General features: G+C 38.6%; 3 protein-coding genes across 6 annotated transcripts in view; 2 read left to right on the top strand and 1 right to left on the bottom strand.

The window, feature by feature from the left end:
* Nucleotides 1-1960, top strand: part of LOC109825482 (mediator of RNA polymerase II transcription subunit 14) — a 33549-nt gene extending 31589 nt beyond the window's left edge. Inside the window, exon 8 of one of the 2 annotated variants that reach the window (XM_020392340.1) lies at nucleotides 330-1960. In XM_020392340.1, the coding sequence (XP_020247929.1) occupies nucleotides 330-1113 (784 nt within the window). In that variant the 3' untranslated portion in view covers nucleotides 1114-1960. The remainder of the gene's footprint in view (nucleotides 1-329) is intronic. The other variant, XM_020392341.1, reaches the window with a different exon arrangement.
* LOC109825034 (OTU domain-containing protein At3g57810-like) lies at nucleotides 4378-14020 on the top strand. 3 transcript variants are annotated; one of them, XM_020391719.1, is made up of 6 exons: nucleotides 4378-4572; nucleotides 6416-6537; nucleotides 7154-7194; nucleotides 12592-12690; nucleotides 13448-13612; nucleotides 13703-14020. In XM_020391719.1, the coding sequence occupies exons 1-6, from the start codon at nucleotides 4437-4439 to the stop codon at nucleotides 13722-13724; spliced, it is 585 nt and encodes a 194-aa protein (XP_020247308.1). In that variant the 5' UTR covers nucleotides 4378-4436; the 3' UTR covers nucleotides 13725-14020. The 3 variants fall into 3 exon arrangements, with proteins under 3 accessions (XP_020247308.1, XP_020247310.1, XP_020247309.1); XM_020391721.1 differs by having other exon boundaries at nucleotides 4486-4576; XM_020391720.1 differs by lacking the exon at nucleotides 4378-4572 and adding an exon at nucleotides 4642-4738.
* LOC109825033 (proteasome subunit beta type-5-like) lies at nucleotides 15150-20682 on the bottom strand. Its single transcript, XM_020391718.1, has 7 exons — nucleotides 20441-20682; nucleotides 20223-20352; nucleotides 17944-18050; nucleotides 17651-17785; nucleotides 17463-17566; nucleotides 17269-17369; nucleotides 15150-15519 (listed from the first exon to the last, which is right to left on the bottom strand). The coding sequence occupies exons 1-7, from the start codon at nucleotides 20552-20554 to the stop codon at nucleotides 15392-15394; spliced, it is 819 nt and encodes a 272-aa protein (XP_020247307.1). The 5' UTR covers nucleotides 20555-20682; the 3' UTR covers nucleotides 15150-15391.

Raw genomic sequence — 22342 nt, 5'->3', positions numbered from 1 at the left:
AGTAGTGAGTAGCTAAAGTGGATAATATTTACTCTCTTGTTACTTTCTTTGAAAACCTTCTGTGTTAACTGCATATCCTATATAACTTTCCTCAACAAGGCATCAAAGACCTCATTTTGCTCTTTTCATTTGCAGGAGCTATGTATTTGCTGTAAGCGTTCACAGAGTCCAGCTCCTTCTGCAAGTCCTGAGTGAGTAGTGAGTAGCTAAAGTGGATAATATTTACTCTCTTGTTACTTTCTTTGAAAACCTTCTGTGTTAACTGCATATCCTATATAACTTTCCTCAACAAGGCATCAAAGACCTCATTTTGCTCTTTTCATTTGCAGGAGCTATGTATTTGCTGTAAGCGTTCACAGAGTCCAGCTCCTTCTGCAAGTCCTGAGTGTGAAGCGTTTCCATCCTCAGCAACAGCAAGGCCAAACCAGCGCTCATGAAGAACTAACTTCATCCGAGATCAGCGAGATTTCCGACTACTTTAGCCGGCGAGTAGCTTCAGAGCCATACGATGCCTCCAGAGTCGCATCTTTCATCACCCTTCTCACTCTCCCCATCTCAATCCTCAGAGAATTCCTGAAACTAATTTCTTGGAAGAAATCATTATCTCAGGCACATAATGGAGATGTAACCTCAGCCCAAAGAGCTCGAATCGAGTTGTGCCTTGAGAATCATTCAGGAGACGACAACTCGGAAGTCTCATCTGCATCGAGGAGTAATATCCATTATGACCGAGCTCATAATTCATTGGATTTTGCCTTAACTTTTGTCCTTGACCACGCTCATATACCTCACATAAATGCTGCTGGGGGAGCTGCTTGGTTACCTTATTGTGTTTCTGTGAGGCTTAAATACTCATTTGGGGATAGTACAAACATTTCTTTTCTGGAAATGAGTGGGAGTCATGGAGGTAGAGCTTGCTGGTCACGGGTTGAGGACTGGGAGAAATGCAAGCAGAGGCTTATTAGAGTAGTGGAATTTGCAAATGGGAATTCTGCCGGAGATGTTAATCAAGGTAGGCTGAGACTAGTTGCAGACGCCCTGCAGAAAACTTTGCAACTTTTACTACAGCAGCTGAGAGATGGTTCCCTTTCTTCTGCCTCCATTGGAACTTGAACTATGATTTTTCACCGGTAAAGGCATGCGAGAACATCTTGGCACTTGGTGCATCGAGGGATATGCGGTGAAAAGTTGCTCATACTTCAATTATCAGTATGGTGATATTTGAATATGACTTGGAAATACCATTCTGCATACTTGGTTTGTAGATTGTGGGATGCTTTGTTGTTCGGTTTGATGGCATATTTGATGTATAGAAACAGGGATATCAAGTTCATGGTCTCTCTGCAGGGTGTTGAGATCTCTTTGTACAGTTATGTAACCTATAGGAGGATCAGCTAGAAGTCTACTCTGCACATGGTGGTAATGAGGTAAATCCTCCGATAACTCACCTGGAAATGGAAGATAGCTGAAGTTGTTGCACTGAGAATTGCCCTTTGAGAAAGATGCAGACTCGTGTCCATTTCCGAGGAATGATGGAACTTCTACGGGCTTTTGTTGGTGCTGATTGCCACTGTGATTCATCCGTAGCAGATTTATCACTGTTGTCTTTTCCTCTTGACGAACAAAATTTTATGAAAATAATGAAGACAAATTTGGAGGGCAGCGACTATGAAGAAGACTTCATGAAGCACTGTGGTGGGAAGTTTGGTTCTCAGCAGCCCAAACGTTTCCAATTTCTATTTTTCTTGTATAATAGTTTGGGATTCTTTACAGAATTGGTAGAAAAACGACTTATCTTGTGACAAGGACAACATTAGTTAAGAAACTGAATTTAAGAGTACCAGTCATTTTATTTCTTTAGAATTTTGTTCCCCGTCTTTGCAGGTAATGTGTAACATTTACGGCATAAAGAATTGCATAAATTGTCTGTACATCACAATGCAATTTTGGGTTGAGATTAGAGATTGTGTATAAGAATGTCCTTTTGAGTGAGCAGGAGATATTTTGCACTTTTTGAGCGCAACGGACATCGTTATGTTTCCCCTAGGAAACCGCTGCTACGGATTTGACATTCATCTTTTCTCCTTTTTTTAACTGAGACTAATGGGTTCTTTATGCAAGTCATGTTTCTGAGTTATTCCGCGGAGATATATAGTCTATCCATTCTCTTGTATTTTTCTATACGAATCATGTTGTTGAGTTATTTTGCAGAACTGTTTAATTTATCCAACCTCTTACATGTTGCTACACGAAGTGATATTTTTGAGTTACTAGGTGGAATGCACGTGCAATGCACATGGTCAAATATTATAATTGTTAATTTTTAGTTTATGTATTTATTATAACATAGTTGCAAAAATATTTATGATTATCATAATATATTAAAAAGTTTCAGATATTTTAATATATAAAATCTTGTTGGTTTCAACACTTTACCTTACACATAATCAGTGAGGTTTAAAGTCTTAAAATATTAATGATCTAAGAACAATTTAATGATTTAGAATTCTAATTTTAAAATATTAATGATTTAAGCACCAATATCTAAAAAACTATTATTATTAATGAAAAAATAAATCTTGAATTCATCAACGTAAAATGATAGATTTATCTAGTCATAGAGGATTTTGTTTAATTATAAAGAAATCACTCGCGCCTATTGTCTACTTACTTTCTATTATTTGGCAACCGAGTATTATAGATATTTAAAAACTTTTTTTATAAAATTTTCAAAGTTAGAATGTGCAAATTCAATCAAGAAAGAAAATATAAATTATGTGATCAATTTCAAAAACTGATATTATAATCTTCCTACATCTTCTCAACTAATTAATTTGTTTGTCAAAACGATTACACTCTAATTTTAGAAAACTATAAAATATAATTTGAGAATGATTTAAACATATTTTGTACATATATGAATTGTATTTTAACAAAATAATATAGATCTATCCAATATTAAAAAATATCCAAAAATTTAAGCTAAAGAATTAAAAGAATCTAATAACACTCATATCCAAACTGTATGTTTCATAAAGGTGAGACATATTGAATGAACAACTTAATTTATTTTGTTAAATAATTTATTACAAATCATAAAAGATAAGGAGAACCATAAGGATCACATAGTCATCCCAAATAAAGATTAAATTTCTCTCTGTGAATTTTGTAGCAAAAGATTTTCAGAGATACTGATAGATTTGCTATAAAATTCACTCTTATAAGATTGATGTCACATGTGTCTTAAATTGTGCTTTGTTTAAGGGTTAATTTTAGAAAACTTCCCCTCAACTAGGGGGAAAATGTTAACCCACTACTTGAAATGAGTAAATGTTTGTTCGTCAAATTTGGGGTGTTATAGTTAATCTATCTCATCTTTTTAAAATTTTGATTTAACACTATAAACTTTTCTCAATTAACCCCTCAAAACTAATATCATTAAGTCGAATTCATTATGTGATAAGTACTTGACTTGGACCAAAATATCCATCAACCATAAAAGAATTAGCTTGGTTTTTTGCTAGATGAAAGAAAAATGAAGATTTAGAGGTAAAAAGAATTATAAATTGGTCGTAATCCTTTTATTATCGGTTGAAAATTTCTTTTAACTAAAATGACTTTCTTTAATAGGGTATTTTGACAAAATCACTTTCTAAAGTCTTTTACATTAAGGGGGTTTGTTAAGAGTTGTGTAAAAGACCATGAGAGTTTTTATAAGATATGCTAAGTCGAATGGTGTTTTCTAAAATCGCACCAAAGTTGTGAGAGGTTATCTACAACACCTCTATAGTTAGGAGGCTCTATCAAATTAAATTAGTTGAGTAGTTTTTTTAAGACATTCCCCATACTTGAGAGAGTTTTCAAAGAATTAACTATTCTTTTAAATTTAGCTCAAATATTTTATAATTCTATATTAGTACCTAAATTATAAGCAATTTTAAAATTTTAAGAGAATAATGTAGAATTATTGGAGATTTAAAATCAATGAAATGCTATCTAAATTACCTTTAAATATGACTCTTATAGGTAATATATGAAATATTGGCCGATATATCGCTCTATCGACTGATATAAAAGGTTAAATACTTTATCTTAATAATATTTATGGTTTTATATTATTATTTTTTATTTGGGGATTTACTCTCAACAGATATGTACGCACATTTTTATTTCCATATATGGATCCTCATCGTCAAACTATATTCATTAACCGTATCTGTATCCGTGTCCGATGAACTATATACATATCTATATCCGTATCCGATTTTAATGAAGAACTATGATATGATCTACATCCAACCCGTCTGCGCACTAACTTCGATAAGACCTTATATTCGACCCGTTGGCGCACTAGCTTTTCCAGAGTCAATACGGCGAATTAAGGAAGTTATTATTATTCCCACTCTGAAAGTACCAGGCCACAAAAAAGCAACCGAATGCAGCAGGGAGCATGGAATTGGATTCCAATTCCGTTATCATGGCCTTTCTTCAAATCCCTTCCCCCCCCATGGCTTCTCTCTCCTTATCGGGTTCGGATCCTTCACTGCGCCTCCGGGGTTTTAGATGCGATCCGTTAGTATGTCCTCCCCTTCACTTCACTGCTTCATTCCTTTCTCTCTCTTCAATTCTTCTCCTCTTTTTATAATATTTGTTTATTTATTTATATATACCCATATTTTGGCTTGGGGTTTTGTTGATGACCCACTGTTTAGTTTTGTTTCAATGGAAAAGGGTGTAGGTAAGTGATATTTATTTATCTGTTTCTTGCTGTGTATAATCTTTTGTGGTTATTTACACAAATTTCGCCAACGTATATGTACACTTTTTTTTAAATGATTTTAAATTATAAAAGGGAGGGGCAATCATTCGAAAGCTATATATATAACACTTTATAATCTTGTGGGTTTTTTTTTTTAACAGGAAAAAAGGGTGACAGTACTAATTGAATAGCAGTCAACTATCTTGACATATTTATTGATAAATTTTTATTTAAATCCCTGAAATGCTCTTAACAAACAATGTGTCAGAGTCACATGACATGCCTTCTTAACCAACATGAAGTTTATCAAACTTCTTATAAACATTTCCGTTTGGATTGAGTTTCGTTACTGAAATTAAGCTGATTTCTTGTTTTTGGATCGGGACTAAGATTTCTTAGACTAATGTTTAGAATGGAGCCTGGGAGCTTGAAGTAGCTTGGACTTGCAACTGGGAGCTTCTTGAGTTTCATTCGAAAACATAGGTTTCAAAGTGAATTTACGCGTCAGATCGATGGAAGCTAATTCTCTCAACTGATATACGATAATTGCCGATCCATATGGCTCTGTTAGAGGACATTTAGTTCCATATTGACTAATGAGGAGTTAATTATGTGTTTAATGGTATAGTCTGTAACACTACAGACTACAACATAACTCCGTAGTCTTTTAAATTCTCTTTATAAATATGTGGCCAACAAGATTTGAATCTAGGTTGCTCAATCCCTACCACCCCACCAAAACTCAAAGAGTTGTTTTTTGTTCATAATTCTCTTTAGAAATTCTTGGATAGTAAAATTCAAATCTGGATTGCTCTAGTATCATGTCCAAGATCCTTGTCACTGCACCAATACTTCGGTGTGATGATGAGGGTTAAGAGGGTTATAATTTTATATTCTGTCATTTATGATTTATGAAGCATCTAGATTCCTCAACATTCACTAAACCAGGAGTCAATAGTATACTTACAAGGATTTTGGCTCCTTCAATGAACAGTTGTTGTTTAGGGGTGAGCTCTTCTAGGTCCTTTAAAAATGGTATCAGGATCAATCCCACCCTTCAGGTTGCAAGGGAGCGACATGAACGGTTACGCGGGCATTGCAGTGGTTACGCGGGACTAGTCTAGTGCAAAGCCAACATGGTAATGACAGGATTGCTATGTTAGAGTGGGAAAAGGTTACTACAAACTGATCTGTATAGGCAACGAGACCATGGAAGCGTGCATGGTGGTATATTAGGATCCATCGACTAAGGGAGTCAATTATGGATCTTATAAATCCCTCCTTAACTTCCTTTAACGTACAACTAGCTTTTGAGTGCGAGTCTTTTTAGGTTCCTTACTTACACGCTCTTATCACGACTAACCTTAACTTAGCAATTCACCAAGACTTAAACATGCTTCATTGTTGCCGTAGATGCCTCAGGAGGAGAACACACTATCTGTTGAGTATATTTCCATTGGAGAAACATTATTTTGTTACAATGACTAAGAAAGAAGTAGAAAATCCTTTTGGTCAAGTATATTGTCCATGTAGGCTCGTAAAGATTTCCCACCCACAAATTTTACAGTGTAGCTTGCAATTTTTACTGTCATTTTAGTTCTTTTCTAGCTCGACTTTATTATTATTGAATCAGATAGTGATGTAATCTTGTTCCAGGAATTCCTGGGGATGGAAGATGCTTATTTAGATCAGTGGCTCATGGTGCCCAATTGAGAGCAGGTAAACCGTCTCCAAGCGAGAGCCTTCAGAAACTACTGGCAGACGAGTTGAGAGAGAAAGTATTCAACTTTACCTCTCCTTAAATTGTACTTTGATGCCAGGATAGTCAGGTCAGGTCAAGCCACAAGATATAGCTATGTCACTTAATGCAAGTGATTTGTATCATTTGTCTATGAAATGAACTTCTCTTTTCATGGGTATTGTCTATTTAGGAGAAAAACAAGTAAACTTTATTATTATTATTATTATTATTATTATTAGAGAAAACTGCCATGAACTTCCAAAACTAGACAAATACTGTGAACTGTTGAAAATTGTTGCCGGTGGTGGTAATGGCTTGGATAAAAGGAGTAAGCTAGTTGAAAGTTAGAGAGAGGGAGAGGGTATTATAGAAATTAGAAGTTAGCTAAAGTACATGAGAGCCAAAGTGCCCAAAAATATCTGACATGCAAAACATATGAAAACTTACCCAGACGGTCAGGCGGGAAAGTACAGTGGAAAAAAAAAATTCATGTAGGTTTTTCTGATAAAAAGGCTTATGGTACTTTTAATGAAATTTACCAATTTTAGATCTTCCTTTCAAACTCCATTACTCTGGCTTTTCCATTGGTGTCACTATGAATGATTCTATGTACCCATAACTTACGGGCACACGTATTACGTTTATTATGACAGGTTGCTGAAGAATTTATCAGAAGACGAGAAGACACAGAATGGTGAGACAACAGAGACAACTTTATTTGTATCTTTTGTGTCTATTACCTTCTTGTACCACTAATTTGCATCTACTACTTGTAGTCTTTCTTGCATATGAGTTCTTGACATCATTGGGCAGACGTAATGTACAGGCTTCTGAGTGTTATCCTCCTCACTAACCAGGTGTGAGCTGACGGCTTTGGGAGAAACGGCTAAGTATAGATACAGGGTCTCTCCTTCTTTGGATTGACTCAGCAACAGCTTGGTGCTCAAGTAGGTCTTGAGGTCTCTAAAGGCCGCGCTGCATTCTGCCATCGAGCTCTTGCTCTCCTTCAGCTCTTTGTTTCCTCTCAAAATTTTGAGAAAAGGGAGGCTCCTCTTGGTTAGTTTGGAGAGGAAGTGACCCAGTGCGGCTATCTTTCCATTCAACCTCTGGATGTCCTTTAATGTGCCGGGCTCAGGTAGCTGCTCTATGACGACTATCTTCTCCGGGTTGATCTCAATGCCTCTCTGGGTGATCATGAACCCAAGGAATTTCCCCGATTGAACCCCGGAGGCGCACTTGACCGGGTTGAGCTTCATGTGATAGCGCTAAAGAATAGAGAACGTCTCATCAAGGTCGGCTATGTGGGTCGATGACCGTTTCAACTTTACCAGGATGTCGTCTATGTAGGCTTCCACGTTTTGGCTAATCTAGTGCGTGAAGATCTTGCTGACAAGCCATTGGTAGGTAGTGCCAGCATTCTTGAGACCGAATTACATCACCTTATAACAATACGTCCCTTAGTCTGTAATAAATGAAGTCTTCTCTTGATCATGTTCCGCCATGCGAATCTGATTGTAGCCAAAGAAGGCATCCATGAAGCTGAGCAGTTCAAAAAGTCCTGTGCTTTCGTCAACAAGCTGGTCGATCCGGGGAAGGGGGTAGCCATCTTTTGGACAGACCTTATTGAGATCGATGAAGTCTACACATATCCTCCATTTGTTAAGAGTCTTCTTCACCAGCACCACATTGGACAGTCATTCGGGATATTGCACTTCCCAAATAAAACCAGCTCTTAGTAGCCGATCGACTTCTTCTACGGCTGCATTCTGCCTCTCTGGGTCAATATGTTGCCTCTTCTGTCGAACCAACTTAGTTTGTCGATCGACTGTGAGCTCATGGCTCATCACTTCGGGAGGGATCCTGGGCATGTCTTTTGGACCACAGGTGAATACATCCGTGTTTGCTAACAAGAACACAATCATCTCTCTTCACTAGGGCTCGGCGAGAGCGGATCCGATCTTGACCTTGTTCAAACCTTCTCGGTCGATCAGTATCTCCTGTAGCTCTTCTACTAGCGTCGTCCCTTCCTGCTCTAGCGCCTTTTCCATTTGGAGGCATGCCTTCTCGATGGGGAGGGTCTCTTGCACTCCCTTGCCCTTTGTCGAGAGCAGACATCATGATCTGACCTCCCTTTGATTGCTCCTGGCAATGTTGACCCCGTTCGGGATTAGGAACTTCATCATTTTATGGTATGTGGAAGGGACAACTCGCAGGAGTTAGGGTGGTTCTACCAAGTATGACATTGTTGGCAGATCTGAGGTCCATCACCACAAATTGGACCAAAACAGTGGGGTACTCTCCGACCGTCAGGAGGGGCGTGATCATCCCTTCGGGTTGGAGTGCATGCCCCGTAAAATTGATGATCCACCCCCGACATGGGTACAATCAGGACTTATCAATGCCCATCTGATTGAAGGCATTGATGTAGAGAACGTCGACCGAGCTCCCTGTGTCGACCATGATCCTCTTGACTTGGAAGCTATCGATGTTGGCCATGATGACAATAGGGTCGCCATTGGATGTCTCTATGTCGTTCAAGTCAGCATCACTGAAGGATATGTGCTTTTCAGCTCTTGTCTTCTTGTGACACATGTTCACCCTCAACACTCGCTTAGTATATCTCTTACGAGCGTTGTTGGACGGTCCTCCCACAGTGGGACCATCGCTAATGCTTTTGATGACCCCCTTATGACTGGGTTCAGGGGATCGATTTTTAGGCTATAGTTGGGGGCGAGGCGACCGAGAGCGAGACCTTCTATGGGCTTCCCCACCGGCGCCTTCTCTCCTGTCTTGCTGGGAGACGAGCTTCTTCAGAAACCCTCTCTGGATCAAATCCTTGATGACCCTCCAGAGGACAATCATTTGTGAGGTAGTGGTCGTGGTCTCGGTGATACCGACAATATTTTTGGGTTTTCTGACTCTGAGGGTCCGATCTCATCTTGGGGGAGCCGTGTTAAGGTACACCTCCTTCTGGAACATGTAGAGGGCATTGGTGAGAGAGGTGTTGAGGACAGTGAGGGCTGGTCTTGGTGCCTGCTCCCTCCTTCAGTCCCTCCTATCGAATCGGTTTGGACGAGAATCGACTTTGGGAGGACGACTTGTCGACTCGGGTCTCGGAAGGAGATCCCTAGCTGATTCCCATACCGGCTAGGTCCTCAGGGCTGCTGGAGATATCAATAGTACGGTTGGTGCAACATGAGTTGTTGAAGCTAGAACCATTGTCATATTGTTAGGGTTGCTGGTGTTGTCATTGCTACCACTGCGCTTCTATTGCTCGGGTAGTATTTTTGTAGGCTCGGGCATCTTCCGTGTCCATGTACCTATGAGTCTTGGACATCAGTTGCTCATAGGTAGAGCATCGCTTCTTGGCGAGTGAGTCAGCCAACTCATTATTTGCTAGGCTAACTACAATTGTTGACATAGCGACTGTGCTCCCTGGGTCGTCGACCTCTAGCCGCTTTACTTAGAACCTCTTGAAGTTACTTCAGAGTCTCTCTCCAAGTTCCCGCCACATCTGAATGAGCACGTGGGGTAGGAAACTTTTTCTTAGTGTCATCCAGTAAGTAGTGCACAAACTTCTGGTTAAGCTGCTCAAAGCTACCGATGGATTTTTTTTTTCTCCAGGGAGTTCTACCAGAGTTTGGCACTTCTCAATAAAGTGATGGGAAAACACCTGTAAATAATGGCCTCGAACATCTACAACATGCTCATCATATCATAATAATTCTGGTCATGCTCCGTAGGGTCTCCCTCACTCTTGTACTTCTCTACTTAAGGCATCTTAAACTTCTCACAGGCGGCATTCATGATTTTTCCGGTGAGAGGAGTGTTCCTCCCAATGGCTTCGGCTATTAGTCGGTAAGTCTGATCATAGCCGGAGGTAGGGGTGTTAACGGAGCGGATACGGCTCGGATATGACACTTACCATATCCATATCCGCTTACCCATCTCGGATACGGATACGGATACGGATATACGTCGGTAAGAAAAATTCATATCCATATCCGCCAAAATCAGATACGGTTACGGATATATATGCGGATATATAAACGGATATGCATGCGGATACAAAAAGGATATGAGAAAACTAGATAATATTCAGAAAAATATAGTCATGTGATACAAAAAGAGTTCGTTAATATGTTCATTATGATTGAAAAGCTAAGATTAGACATCTTGATCATCAAAATTAACCACAAATCCAAAATCTAAGAATCGAAACTATCGTAAGAGTGATACCAATATGTATTCGGATTTTTTCGGATACGGATACGGATATTTCGCTATAAAACCATGTCCGCAACCATATCCTATCGGTAATAGATTTGAGTAACCATATTCGTATCCTAACGGATACGGTTACGGATATTTCCTCGGATACGGATACGGTTTGGCACCCCTAGCCGGAGGCCACATAGGTAGCTGAGGGGCCCTGGGAGGCGTGATGATGCTGGGGATCTTGCCGAGCTCCCATGGTGGTGTGCTCCCTTCCATCGCGATCGGGGCTAGAACTTTCCCCAGTCACCTCAGGGTATGGAGGGCTGCAGTGTTGAGGATCAACTTGGCGAATCGGCTAGCACGGAGGAGGATACGTGTGCTCGACGCAGCTTCTCTGCTGTCCAGTATGGCAGCATGCAGAGGCGGGGGAGCCTTTAGCTAGGCCCTGTCAAGAGGGTGAGTCGCTGAAGGCTGGTCCTCTAATGGCGGAGGGGTAGCAAAGTGAGCGAACTGGGGAGGAGCAATCCGCTGGAGGAGATTATCAGTGAAAGCAGCGAACTGCTGCTAGAAGGCTTGAGTGATCCGTTGGGTGGATTCCCTCAAGCTGAGCCTGTGTGACGTAGTTTGACTGTGGATCTCCAAGGATAAGTTGATCAGGCATGTGCCCAGAGTCAGACATGATTTTCTTTGAATAAGAAAGATGGCCCCACGGTGGGTGCCAAACTGTTGATGTATGGAATCATACAGTTAAATGAAAGGAGATTAAATGTGTTGACGGATGTCCTCTAAGGGTAATATGTACTTCCTTACACAAGTAATAGATCATAAGAGGGCGGGGTGTGATTCCCCGGTTGTTCCTCTGATGATCAAGTCAGTGGGTGCCTTGTGTGGAGAAGTAAAAGAAACTGTAGCAGTTCTTAAGTTCAGAGAATGGTGGAAAAAGTTTACCCTGTAATAGAAAATAGTATCTCCTTTTGTAGTAGTAGAAGGAGGGTAGGATGGTAACTTTGGCCGAGCATGGGCTGGCGGTGAAGTCAGCTTCATCTTTACAGGTATCGGCTGAGGAGTGGAGGAGAGGTCACTTCGGTTTAATGCGAAGTGATATGAGGTGCGGTGCCGACGTGGTCCAATGTGTCATAAATACTATTGGAGACAGATGAATGATGGCACACATAATGCATTTAATGGCATTTATGGAGAGATGATTGGTCATCAGTGCACAGGAGGGGCTTGAGGCTCAAGGCGTTTCGTCGTCTTTCTATTCATCTGGTGGTCGAGAAGTATTGCCTTTCGAGTTGTCCTCGCAAGGTGTCGGCCAATGGGTTGTCGAGTGGAGTGTTTGATTAGTCGACTCGGCCGGGGTATATATAGAGAGAGAGAGAGAGAGAGAGAGAGATAATGATAAGAGTAATTTGATTTTTTTTTTTTTACCATACAGCCCAAAAAGATAAACTTAATATAACGATAAAACTTTTGGATATCACCGTGAAATTGTTCAGACCCTTTTTCAGGTTGTCTATCTGCAACAATAGACTTTCACTTAGGGTTCCATCTGCAGCAATACAACTCTTTCTGGGGGGTCTATCTACAACAATAGAACTATAGGATTAAGTTCAATTTGGCAACAGTATAGGGGATCTATCCGCAATTAACCCTTTTAATATCTTAAAAAGTTTGCACAGGGTTTGCATTTCAATAGAACTACGAGATTGATAAGAAATGGTGTCAACTTGTTCTCAATTTTACTACGAAAGATATTCCAAAAAAAGTGGGGAAAAAAATCCATTCATCAACTGATCAATATTATGGCATCCCAGTTTTAATTGTATCCTAATCATGCAATTCTGACCTCGAGGATTTATTTCGATTGCAGGTTTCTCGAGGGTGATTTTAATGAATACATCACGCAAATGAGGAAGCCTCATGTTTGGGGTGGAGAGCCTGAGCTGCTCATGTGTTCTCATGTTCTCAAGTGAGCACAAGGATAATCTTTTCTTCTTTCATCTTTCTTTTCAGGGCTTTTTCAATATTAGTCCCTCAAATGTTTTTTTATTATGATGTTAATCCCCCAAATCATTGAAATTGCTATTTGTAAGTCCCCAAATCATATGCCTTTCAAATTTGTAGGAAAAATATTCCTTCAGCCTAAATTGTTTCGGGGTGGAATGTCAGTTATATTTCTTTTAATATAAACCCAAATCCATACCATGTTTGCTATATCCACTTCCAAACAGTAATTTTGGGAGTTGGATTGCCGAAAATGCCCACAAAAAAAGGATTGGCTGTCCGGTGGGAGAAGGGCAATTTAGTCCTCACACACCCCCAAAGTTACTGTTTGGGAGTGTGAATAGTTGGACCCAATCCATACCCATTTAACTAATGTCCTTTTACACACCCCAACCCGTTTCAATAAAACCCGAACCCAACCCAATTTAAACACTGTATCTACCCCCAACGGTTCTTTAACAAGGGGTGGTTTGCTAATTTACACATCCACGGTTAAGCACTAACCCAACGATGGTTAACAGATGGGATGACTTTTGTTATGGAGGGATCAATTTCAAAGTACTTAATACGACCTGGGGTACCTATTCGCGATTCCAACGATATGGGCGCTAATCCGAAAATATGAAAGATTTGACGGACTAAGATGGAAATAACCCCATCGTCTTATTCTTCCCTGACATTCTCCATGTTAATTTTTTCATGAAACACATTATTATTTATAGGGCGCCGATCACCGTCTACATGTACAAAGAAGGCTCTGATGGCCTTAGGATTATATCGGAGTATGGTCAGGAGTACGGCGCAGATAACCCGATCCGAGTACTCTACCATGGATATGGACATTATGATGCACTGCAGGTTCCTCTTGGCAGAACACAGTCCAAACTGTAAGAATGTTCATTAATTAATCGTTAAAAAAATTAATATTGCTTTCTCTCCATGCTCTAAGCCTTGCCTTGTTGATTTGAACTCAACAGGGTTGAAATAAACATTAGGTGATTCTCAGAGACTACCACAAACATTGGGGTATGTTGACATGTCCTTCACTTCACAGATTTGAGGCTTTAACAGGTGTACAAGAGGGTTGCACAAACAGCATGAAGCTTTTGAGGACAGAAGTTGAGCAAATCTTGATCAGCATGTGTTTACTTGGTTTTTTATTTATTTGTTATACATGGATGATTATTTGCCGCGATAAAAAAAATGTAATATTCTATATTCTACAAGTTGTCTAAAGAAGTGAAAAATGACATGCTGTACTAGAGTATAATTATAAAAGCTAGGTGATTTGCTTCTTCAAATTGAGTAGAAATCCTATCAGAACTACGTTTATTCGGGGAGATGAGATAAAAGGCACATGAGCAAAAGCGGGCGTGCTTTTGACAATATACTTTTGATAAAGGGGTCTAATTCAGCTTAGGGTGTGTTTGGTTTGGTGTAGTTGGAACCTGTGTTGTTTCAACTACATTAAAATTTGAATTATCTTGTATGGTTGGATGTTGTTGCGACACCTAGACGTTGATGCAACAACAAACTATGCCAAAGATAGGGGTGTTTCTACTCGTATTATGAATTCGAAGGACTACATGAACAGACAATGCACTGAGAACTTTCAAGTAAAAAAGAAAAAGGGCAACAAAAAAGACAAAAAAAGACACTAAGACATTTGAAACGTAGCCCCTAATTAACCATTTCGAGATTGTGACAGGAAGTAAATTAACAAATAGATCGATCGTTTGGAATAAGAGAAATGATAACTATACTACTTGTATGACTTCCGTACTAATCCCATGTGGTGCTGAGGTGGCAAGATTATGTGTATGATGTGTTAGAATAATTAATTGAATTAATTAGCTTATTAACTTCCTCTTCCCAAAGGAAACTGTCTCTTCCCCCCTTATCATCTAATCTAAACTAGATGTTGGATGTTCGAGAAAGTAGTCAAGCGATTAAATTTGAGGGGTAGCATGTAAATGAAAGGAAAAATGTTGTCACAGATTGGATTATAAATATGATGATGGTCATTTCTACAAAGTTTTAAACCCTTGAATTACATTTTACGAAGCAACCAATATTTTGTTATGCAATTGCATGAGAAATTTTTTTGTTTTCTTTATAACCAACTTTAAACGTACATGCATTTATATTTTGTGATTGAATAGAGCATGTATTATTATGTGTTCTAATTATTTTATTTTAAAATAGTTTCTTTTTAATCTGATTAACCAAGTCCAACTCTTCAACGCACACCTAAAATATTTTCAACAGAAGCTGTAGCTGCTTAAAATCTGAGGAGATACAAGGATTCCATGATTCAAAGCCAACCACTTACAGATGTGTTAGCTAATTGCTTTTTGGTCTTCTTACTGAAATCACTTTTGCAAGATGCAGCAGGGAAATTATGAACAACTACAAAGTTGTGAAAGACGCGTAAACCAGATCCATAACATTTGCTTCTAGCTTAGTAACCCGGCAACTCTATTGCTAAAACAAAAGCAAAGGACATAATATGTCATTCAAACGTTAGAAAACACTTTCAAATCTGATGACAGATACAAAGTTTTAGCCTGAACAGATGGAAACAGCGGCAGAATTCAACAGAAAGATGACTAGAGATCTTGAGTTGCATAAAATCTCCCGAAACTGTAATTATCGAAGAGAGCCTCTCAAGCTGCAGGAGCATCAGTCATTTCGTGCTCCACAGGGGTTGGAACAACAGGATAATACTGATAGTGCAGCTCGCCCACATCGTCCCCAGATAGCTTTTCCCAGCCTTTAGAGCTGACATGGTAGACTGCGAACACAATAAATATCATGGTAAGAATGCATCAATAACCCGAATTCATGGTGGGTGTTGAAAGCTATAAATTTATAGTTTAGAAACCACCTTTAAAATAGGGTCATGCTACAAAAATCACATTTGAGTGTCAATTATACACAAACCACCTTTAAAATGGGTTTGTATTGCAATCAACCACCTCCCGATCAATGTTTTCCAATGAGAACACAAAAATACCTTAAAAACTCACATTCAAGGCAAACGACTCATTTTGTTAATGTTTAGGTCTAATTAGGATACAAGTCATGTACCTTAAACGTGAAACTTTTAAGGTTATTTTTGGTTTTTTTAGTGAAAATTTGAGTGAGAGGTGGTCGATTGCAACACAAACCCACTTTAAAGACGGTTTATGTGTAAATTGACATTCAAATGCGGTTTCTATATGATAACCCTATTTGTAACGCGCCTTCTAGGAGAAAACTCTTTAGATACTAGTCTTTCAAATCTTCAATAATTCCATATCAGATCCTCAAATCTTTGAAATTTCTCATACGTCTCCCAAATCATAAGGGATCTTACAATTGGTTCCTTAATGACCATAATATCCTTCGGCCAACGTTTTTTTGATACAGAGGGCTTTTGGGTAGGGATGCATTCGGTCAAAATACGGCTCGGATACATGATACTTACAATATCTATATCCACTTACCAATCACAAATACAGATGTAGATATGTCTCGGTAAGAAAAATTCATAAACATATACGCTAAAATCGAAAACGGATATACATGCGGATATATAAGCAGATATGCATGCGGATACAAAACGGATATGAGAAAACTAGATAATATTAAAAAAATATATACAATTCATGATGCAAGAGAATTCATTAATATGTTCTTTATATCTGAAAACCTAAGATTAGATGTCTTGGTCATCAAAATTAACCTCAAATCCATTAATCTAAGGATTAAAACTGTTGCAAAAGCGTGACCAATATGTTTTCGAATATTTAGGTTACAAATCCAGATATTTCACTGTGTAACCATATCCCATCAGTTATAGATTTTAGTAACTGTATCCATAGCCTAACGTATACGAATATTTCCTTAGATACGGATATTTTTGTGCACCCCTAGTTTTGGGGGGGAATAACCTGAGGAGTGTTTTGGTCATTCAGGTATCAAATTGCAAGATCCCTTTTAGCTTTTAATGGACTGATGAGCAATTTCAAATATTGAGGGACTAATACAAAATTATTGAAATTTTGAGAGACTAATATCTAAAAAAGGTCAATTTTATATTTTAACATGCCCCGACAATTTGGGTGTACTTTTCATGGAAACCTGGACTATTTTTATGCAGCCATAACTTTATCTCTCTTTTTTGTCAATTAAAACTAAAAGTGATGAGTTGAACCTAGGCTACTGTATACGATGTCATCTTACAGTCTAATTACTGTAGCATACAATTGTATGCCGAAGTGACTAGTAGTCTAGTAACAAGAGAATCATGATCATTTAAACATTGTGTGCTACGAAAAGAACCCGTACATATTTTTTGATAAAAGATTTACACATTTGCAATGACAAAAAACCCAGCAAGAGTCTTATCCTAAATGATAAGGTGGAACATGGATCAGAATACGAAGTACTTCACTCAATTCAACCCCAAAGTTACTCTCATCACATGAACACAAATTCGTTACAAAAAGATTTAACAGAATAATATTGGTAACTTCATTTTGATAAGAAACGAACATACCGCTGACAACTCCACCACTAGCTCCATCTCTAAATGTTGCATGATAAATAGCTCTGCGAGCCAACTCTTGGGCTTCCTTAACTGACATGTCATACCGATACCTGGTAGAGTAATTTTTATTTACAATGAGAACAAAATCACATAAGATGTTGAATCATGATAGGTAAAATAGTAACTTATTAACAAATAATTACCCCTTATCCAGCACTCCATAAGCATACGGTGACCCTGATCCCACAGAAAATCTGTTCCCTTTAAGCCTTCCTCCTTCACTGTCCACGTAGTATAATCCAGGACCCTAACATGCAAAGAAGATATTAAATCACACAAATGGAAGAATGAATGGAATAAAAAGTTATTTTACAGCTATGTGCATTATTACCGTTTCATCCCATCCTGCAATCATAGTCCCTACTGAAAGGCCCATTCCACGATATGAATAAAGAATATTAGCCAAAAGTTTTGAAGCACCAGTAACTGAAATCCTCCGTTTGTTGGCCAATTCATGTAGTCGGCACTAGAGAAGACAAGAATCAGAGCACTAACGATAAAAAATTTGATTTTTCTATATTCACTATATTTCTAAATTGATTTTTCTATATTCACTATATTTCTACAGGCAGTGACACCTGAAAAGCTCATTATTAGAATTAAAATGTGAATTTTAAACCTTACCTTGATACCAAGATTTCTGTGCCAGAATTGACAATCTGCAGCACCTCCAGCCATCGTGCCAATCATGTAAGGATTTATCTCAATGATTTTCTTTACGGACTGAGAAGCTGCACAAAGAGGGAGGAGCTATAATTGAGACAGTCAGATAAAGAGATACTACAGCAAGAGCATTATAGAGATTGAAGCTACGTGAATAAATTGTATTTTTGTCATCGGTACAACAAGCAATCTGTTTCAAGGTATCTTCCAGCATAAAAGATGGTATCTAATCCGAGTTGGCTACCGGGCCAGTTCAGTCGCAAGAAATTTGAATTTCATGATTCTCAGTTCCTGAATTTGCCTAAATCCACTATTCAGTGAGGAATGAGGAAGCTCTTCCTGTGGATTTGGAATGCACCAGGCATGTAAAAATAAATGAGAGAACTTTGTTTCTTGTTTTGGAAATCTATATCTTCCCACCCTCTGAATGATAAACTATATTGAAGTTTGCATTTCCCCTTTTTTCCAAAGATACATCGCAATACTGATTATAGCTGATTACCCCTTTCTTCCCTATATCTACTTGCTGTTTTCTGAAACAGATTGTTTGGATAATTTTAGACATCAGTGAAAATACTGTCGAGAATCTGCCTACACTCACCATGATTAACAAACTATCAAAAGCTCAACATACAGAAACTTGTGTCATCAGAAATATGTCATGGATCTGAAATATAATCAGTGTGTTAAAAAACATAAAATTGCATATGCTAATTTACAACTACAAGCTCGTGTTGACCACAGTTTTCAGTGCTAGTCAAAGGTTAATATCTAATGCCGCACCCCACACCTAGAGATTCTCACTACCATTTCATATAATCTCCAAGCGCAAGATTATTTGCACATGACAGCTAACGTTTCCATAGTTTTAACATAATAACAATAGCTTATTGCATCTTCTATAGCTCATGAAGCATTATTAGAAAACCTGATCCAATCAGGGGCATCAGAGGTACTAATCTCGGTATCCTCCACAAGATTGCAAGGGTGTCTCATGGCCACCAATTTTTCTCAAGCAACAGACAATTCTTGAACATCATTTGCGAAGATGGAATGAAATACCTGTTCTTTAAATTATAATAGGAATCTAGCAACCAAATTATTATGTAGATAGAACAAAGCAGCACGGTAGGCCTTCTCTCTAATAAGGTACATTGCATCCAAAAGCATCCTGGCAAGGATCATCAACTCAATGCATCCTAATTCCAAATTTGAATCGTGGAGATTTATCACGCTCAAAATTTAGTATCAGTTTCATCCATTCAATATTTTTTAGGATTTACAATTCAAAGTTCAATAGAAATTATTATAATATTTGAGCACACATCACCTTCACGCCACAATCACATTTGTTACGCAAAATAAACAGAGTGAAATAACATCATATTCAGGGTGCTCCGTAAAACATCTGATGCAAGGTTTAACACAAGCAATAAAAGCATACAGATAAACAAGGATGCCAGTGCGTGAAAAAGGTATTAAAAAATCGAGTTTATACAGGAAGAAGGTGAACAACATAAATAAACAATGACAACAACCATGTTAACCATTCCTAAACATAAGATCCTAACCAAATGACTATTTAACCCTCTTTTGTCTAAACACAAGACATGCAAAACATTAAATTCAGGACTCTATGAGATCCTATTATGTAGGAAATTCTATTATGTTCTAATACGTAAAATAAAGTACCTATAGCTCTACAATTCAGTCTACTTCTAAGTTTCTTCCTTTCTTTTCTGTGCAAAGTCTTCAGTAAAGACCATCACCATGCCATAAAATAAGTATAGAATCCCCATTACAAGTATGAAGTACCTCAGTCCAACCAACTTATAATCAAATGCACTGATGCACGCCTACCCCTACATCGTAGCTGACCCGGTTTCTGCCCCCCACCCCACTTTGCATCGCCCAACCCAACCTGACTACAAGGGCTTACTTACGGTTTCAGTATGTTGAGAGAAAAAAAATGCAGTCCTTATTCCTATTCCTCTTCTTCCTAACTTAATTTTTATCATTCGGGCTTTATCTAGTTTTTAGTGACACTTGCCCCACTTTTGTCCGCAGTTGTTCTTGCTTAACATTGATGAGTTCTTCAGTTGAATCAAAGTGTTCCTGTTGCTTGATCTATCAATTCAATAAACTAAAATTGCATTTTCTTGAATATAAGCTACGGTGACATTCACAAACCAGTAAAAATAAAAAAGAAATTTATTTCCATGAGAACTCATAAAGCTTACAGATGTATCCCCCCATGCTAGCCCTAGAATCAGCAGCCACGATGACTCCCTCCTTGAAAATAAACGCCAGCGTCGTCGTTCCTTTCGCCGGCTTCACCATTTGAACCGCTTTCTTCTGGAACCCATCGAACTGAACCCAAAAAAACCACCAAAAAAAAACTGATTAAAACAACAGTATGCAGAATTTACTGCAGAGTTTTCAGTTGATTGGAGCTCACGTCAGCACAAACGGGGAGATCGAAGGATGGAGGAGCGGAGAGATCGGAGCTGAGATCGTCGAATACGGAAGGGCGGAGGGAGGGCGATTCGAGGCCGCTGGTGTCGAGAATCATGATTCGAAGCGAGGACTTGGAAAAAACCCTAGAGATCTCGGAGCGGGGAGCGAAACCCTAATTCTGATGAAAGAGATGAATTTTTATCTTTCGGGAGAAAAAAGAGGGGACTGATTTTGGCTTGGGAAGGAAGAAAGCAGAGGGACTCGTGCGCGAGCGTCGCACGTGATCGCTGTGCTTGCTAACGAGTCGGGTCGGGTATGGTAACTACCCGATTGTTAAATTTTAATTTTATCCGGTCTGGTGTCAAATTTATGATCGCTAGAGCGCCGCGACGGGGACATACAAGGCACGGGCAACTTGACGGGTCACGTGGGCAATATTAATTAGGTGGAAACATTAAGAGGCTGTTTGTTTTGTTGTTTTTTAGAGGTTTTAAGAGTGGAAAGCTGACATTTTGTCAGAAAATGTCAGCTTTTCACCCAAAAGGCGTTTTTGGGTGAAAAGCTGACATTTTCTGACAAAATGTTAGCTTTCCACCCTTAAAAAAAATTACCCAAACTCGTCCTAAGGAGTGTTTTTTTTTGGGATATTGGGTGGATTGTAAATTTTAAGATAAAAAAGTGTGTTTTTTTGAGTTTATGGATTTCATAACCTTTGTTTGATTCAAAATAAATTTTGGCATACTGAATACCCAAATAATAAAAAACTAATATATTATAGCATTTGTGAAATCCCCTCTTTGAGAGAGGATTTAGGCTAGATTTCAAATTTTAAAATTTGTAATGCTATAATTTGAGTTTGAAACAAACAAAATACAAATCATAAGATTACATAGACTAAAATATTGATGAAAATCTCTAACAAATAGAGGCCTATTAAATCCTATGTTGCTGGAGTCCAATTGATCGTTCTCAAGCCTAAAGGCAAAATCATTATGCTCGTCACCTCCTTCTCAATGGCGCCGACAACGCCATCCCTTGATATGTTCTGCTCGTGCTGTAGGAAGAACCAAGTCTTCGTGATCGAGACAAGTGCATGGGAGCTCGAGATCTCGGGAACGCTAGATCTCATCGAGATCAATAAGGAAACATTTAATTTTCATGTTGCTGGTGGTGTCGTGTCAAGGCGTCATCAAGGCAATGTTAGATCCTATCGTCACTAAAGTCATGGTCATCATCGTGCTCTTGTCACCACTAGCAACGTCTCTAACTTGGGGGCTGTTTGGATACTTTTGTGGTGTCTTTTTTTACAAAACACAGTACCATAGTGTTTTTTTCTGAAACATTTTAAAACACTATGTTAAGTAAGTTTGTTTTATCAAAACTAGTTTGACCATTCTTGTATATAAATTATAATATTATTTTATATCATTATATGAATAATCACTATTCTCGAGAATCGCAGCTAGGTACGATCTCAAGAAAATGGATGAATGGATGTAGATCTCTCGAACTCTTCCTCTTTATGCTAAATAGCTCGTCGAGATCTCTTTCTCCTCTCTGATATTCATGCTCCTCATTCTTCAGTTCGACAGGGCTTCGCCGATGCTCGAGAATTCCATATTTATACAAATGAAGGCCCTAGGGCTGTATTTATAGGTTTCAGAAGCTTGGTTTTCAGATAAGAATAGCTGATTTGCTCTTATCTTTAGATGTAACCATTTAACCATGCTCCAAGATAGCTTCAAATCAGTTAGAGAGGCTTTGGATCAGAATCAGGGTAGTTAACATCGAAGAAACAGCGAAAAACAACAAAAATAGCGTTTTCGGGGCCTAAGACACTTTTTGTGTCTCAGCCAACCAAGACACAATTTGTGTCTCGGTTGGCCGAGACACAAAGGGTGTC

This window comes from Asparagus officinalis, chromosome 10 (assembly GCF_001876935.1).
Source record: "Asparagus officinalis chromosome 10, Aspof.V1, whole genome shotgun sequence".
NCBI classification, from domain to species: Eukaryota; Viridiplantae; Streptophyta; class Magnoliopsida; order Asparagales; family Asparagaceae; genus Asparagus; species Asparagus officinalis.
This window is presented reverse-complemented; position numbering and strand designations above follow the sequence as displayed.

Excerpts from the sequence above, each read along its gene's own strand:
- LOC109825033 (XM_020391718.1), bottom strand. The coding sequence starts at position 20,554 with ATGATTCTCGACACCAGCGGCCTCGAATCGCCCTCCCTCCGCCCTTCC. Across the intron at positions 20,353-20,440 it reads ATCTCCCCGTTTGTGCTGAC|TTCGATGGGTTCCAGAAGAA; the intron begins GTGAGCTCCAAT and ends TTTTGGGTTCAG. Across the intron at positions 18,051-20,222 it reads TAGCATGGGGGGATACATCT|CTTCTCAGTCCGTAAAGAAA; the intron begins GTAAGCTTTATG and ends CTCTTTGTGCAG.
- LOC109825034 (XM_020391719.1), top strand. The coding sequence starts at position 4,437 with ATGCAGCAGGGAGCATGGAATTGGATTCCAATTCCGTTATCATGGCCT. Across the intron at positions 7,195-12,591 it reads AGACGAGAAGACACAGAATG|GTTTCTCGAGGGTGATTTTA; the intron begins GTGAGACAACAG and ends TTTCGATTGCAG. Across the intron at positions 12,691-13,447 it reads ATGTGTTCTCATGTTCTCAA|GGCGCCGATCACCGTCTACA; the intron begins GTGAGCACAAGG and ends TATTATTTATAG.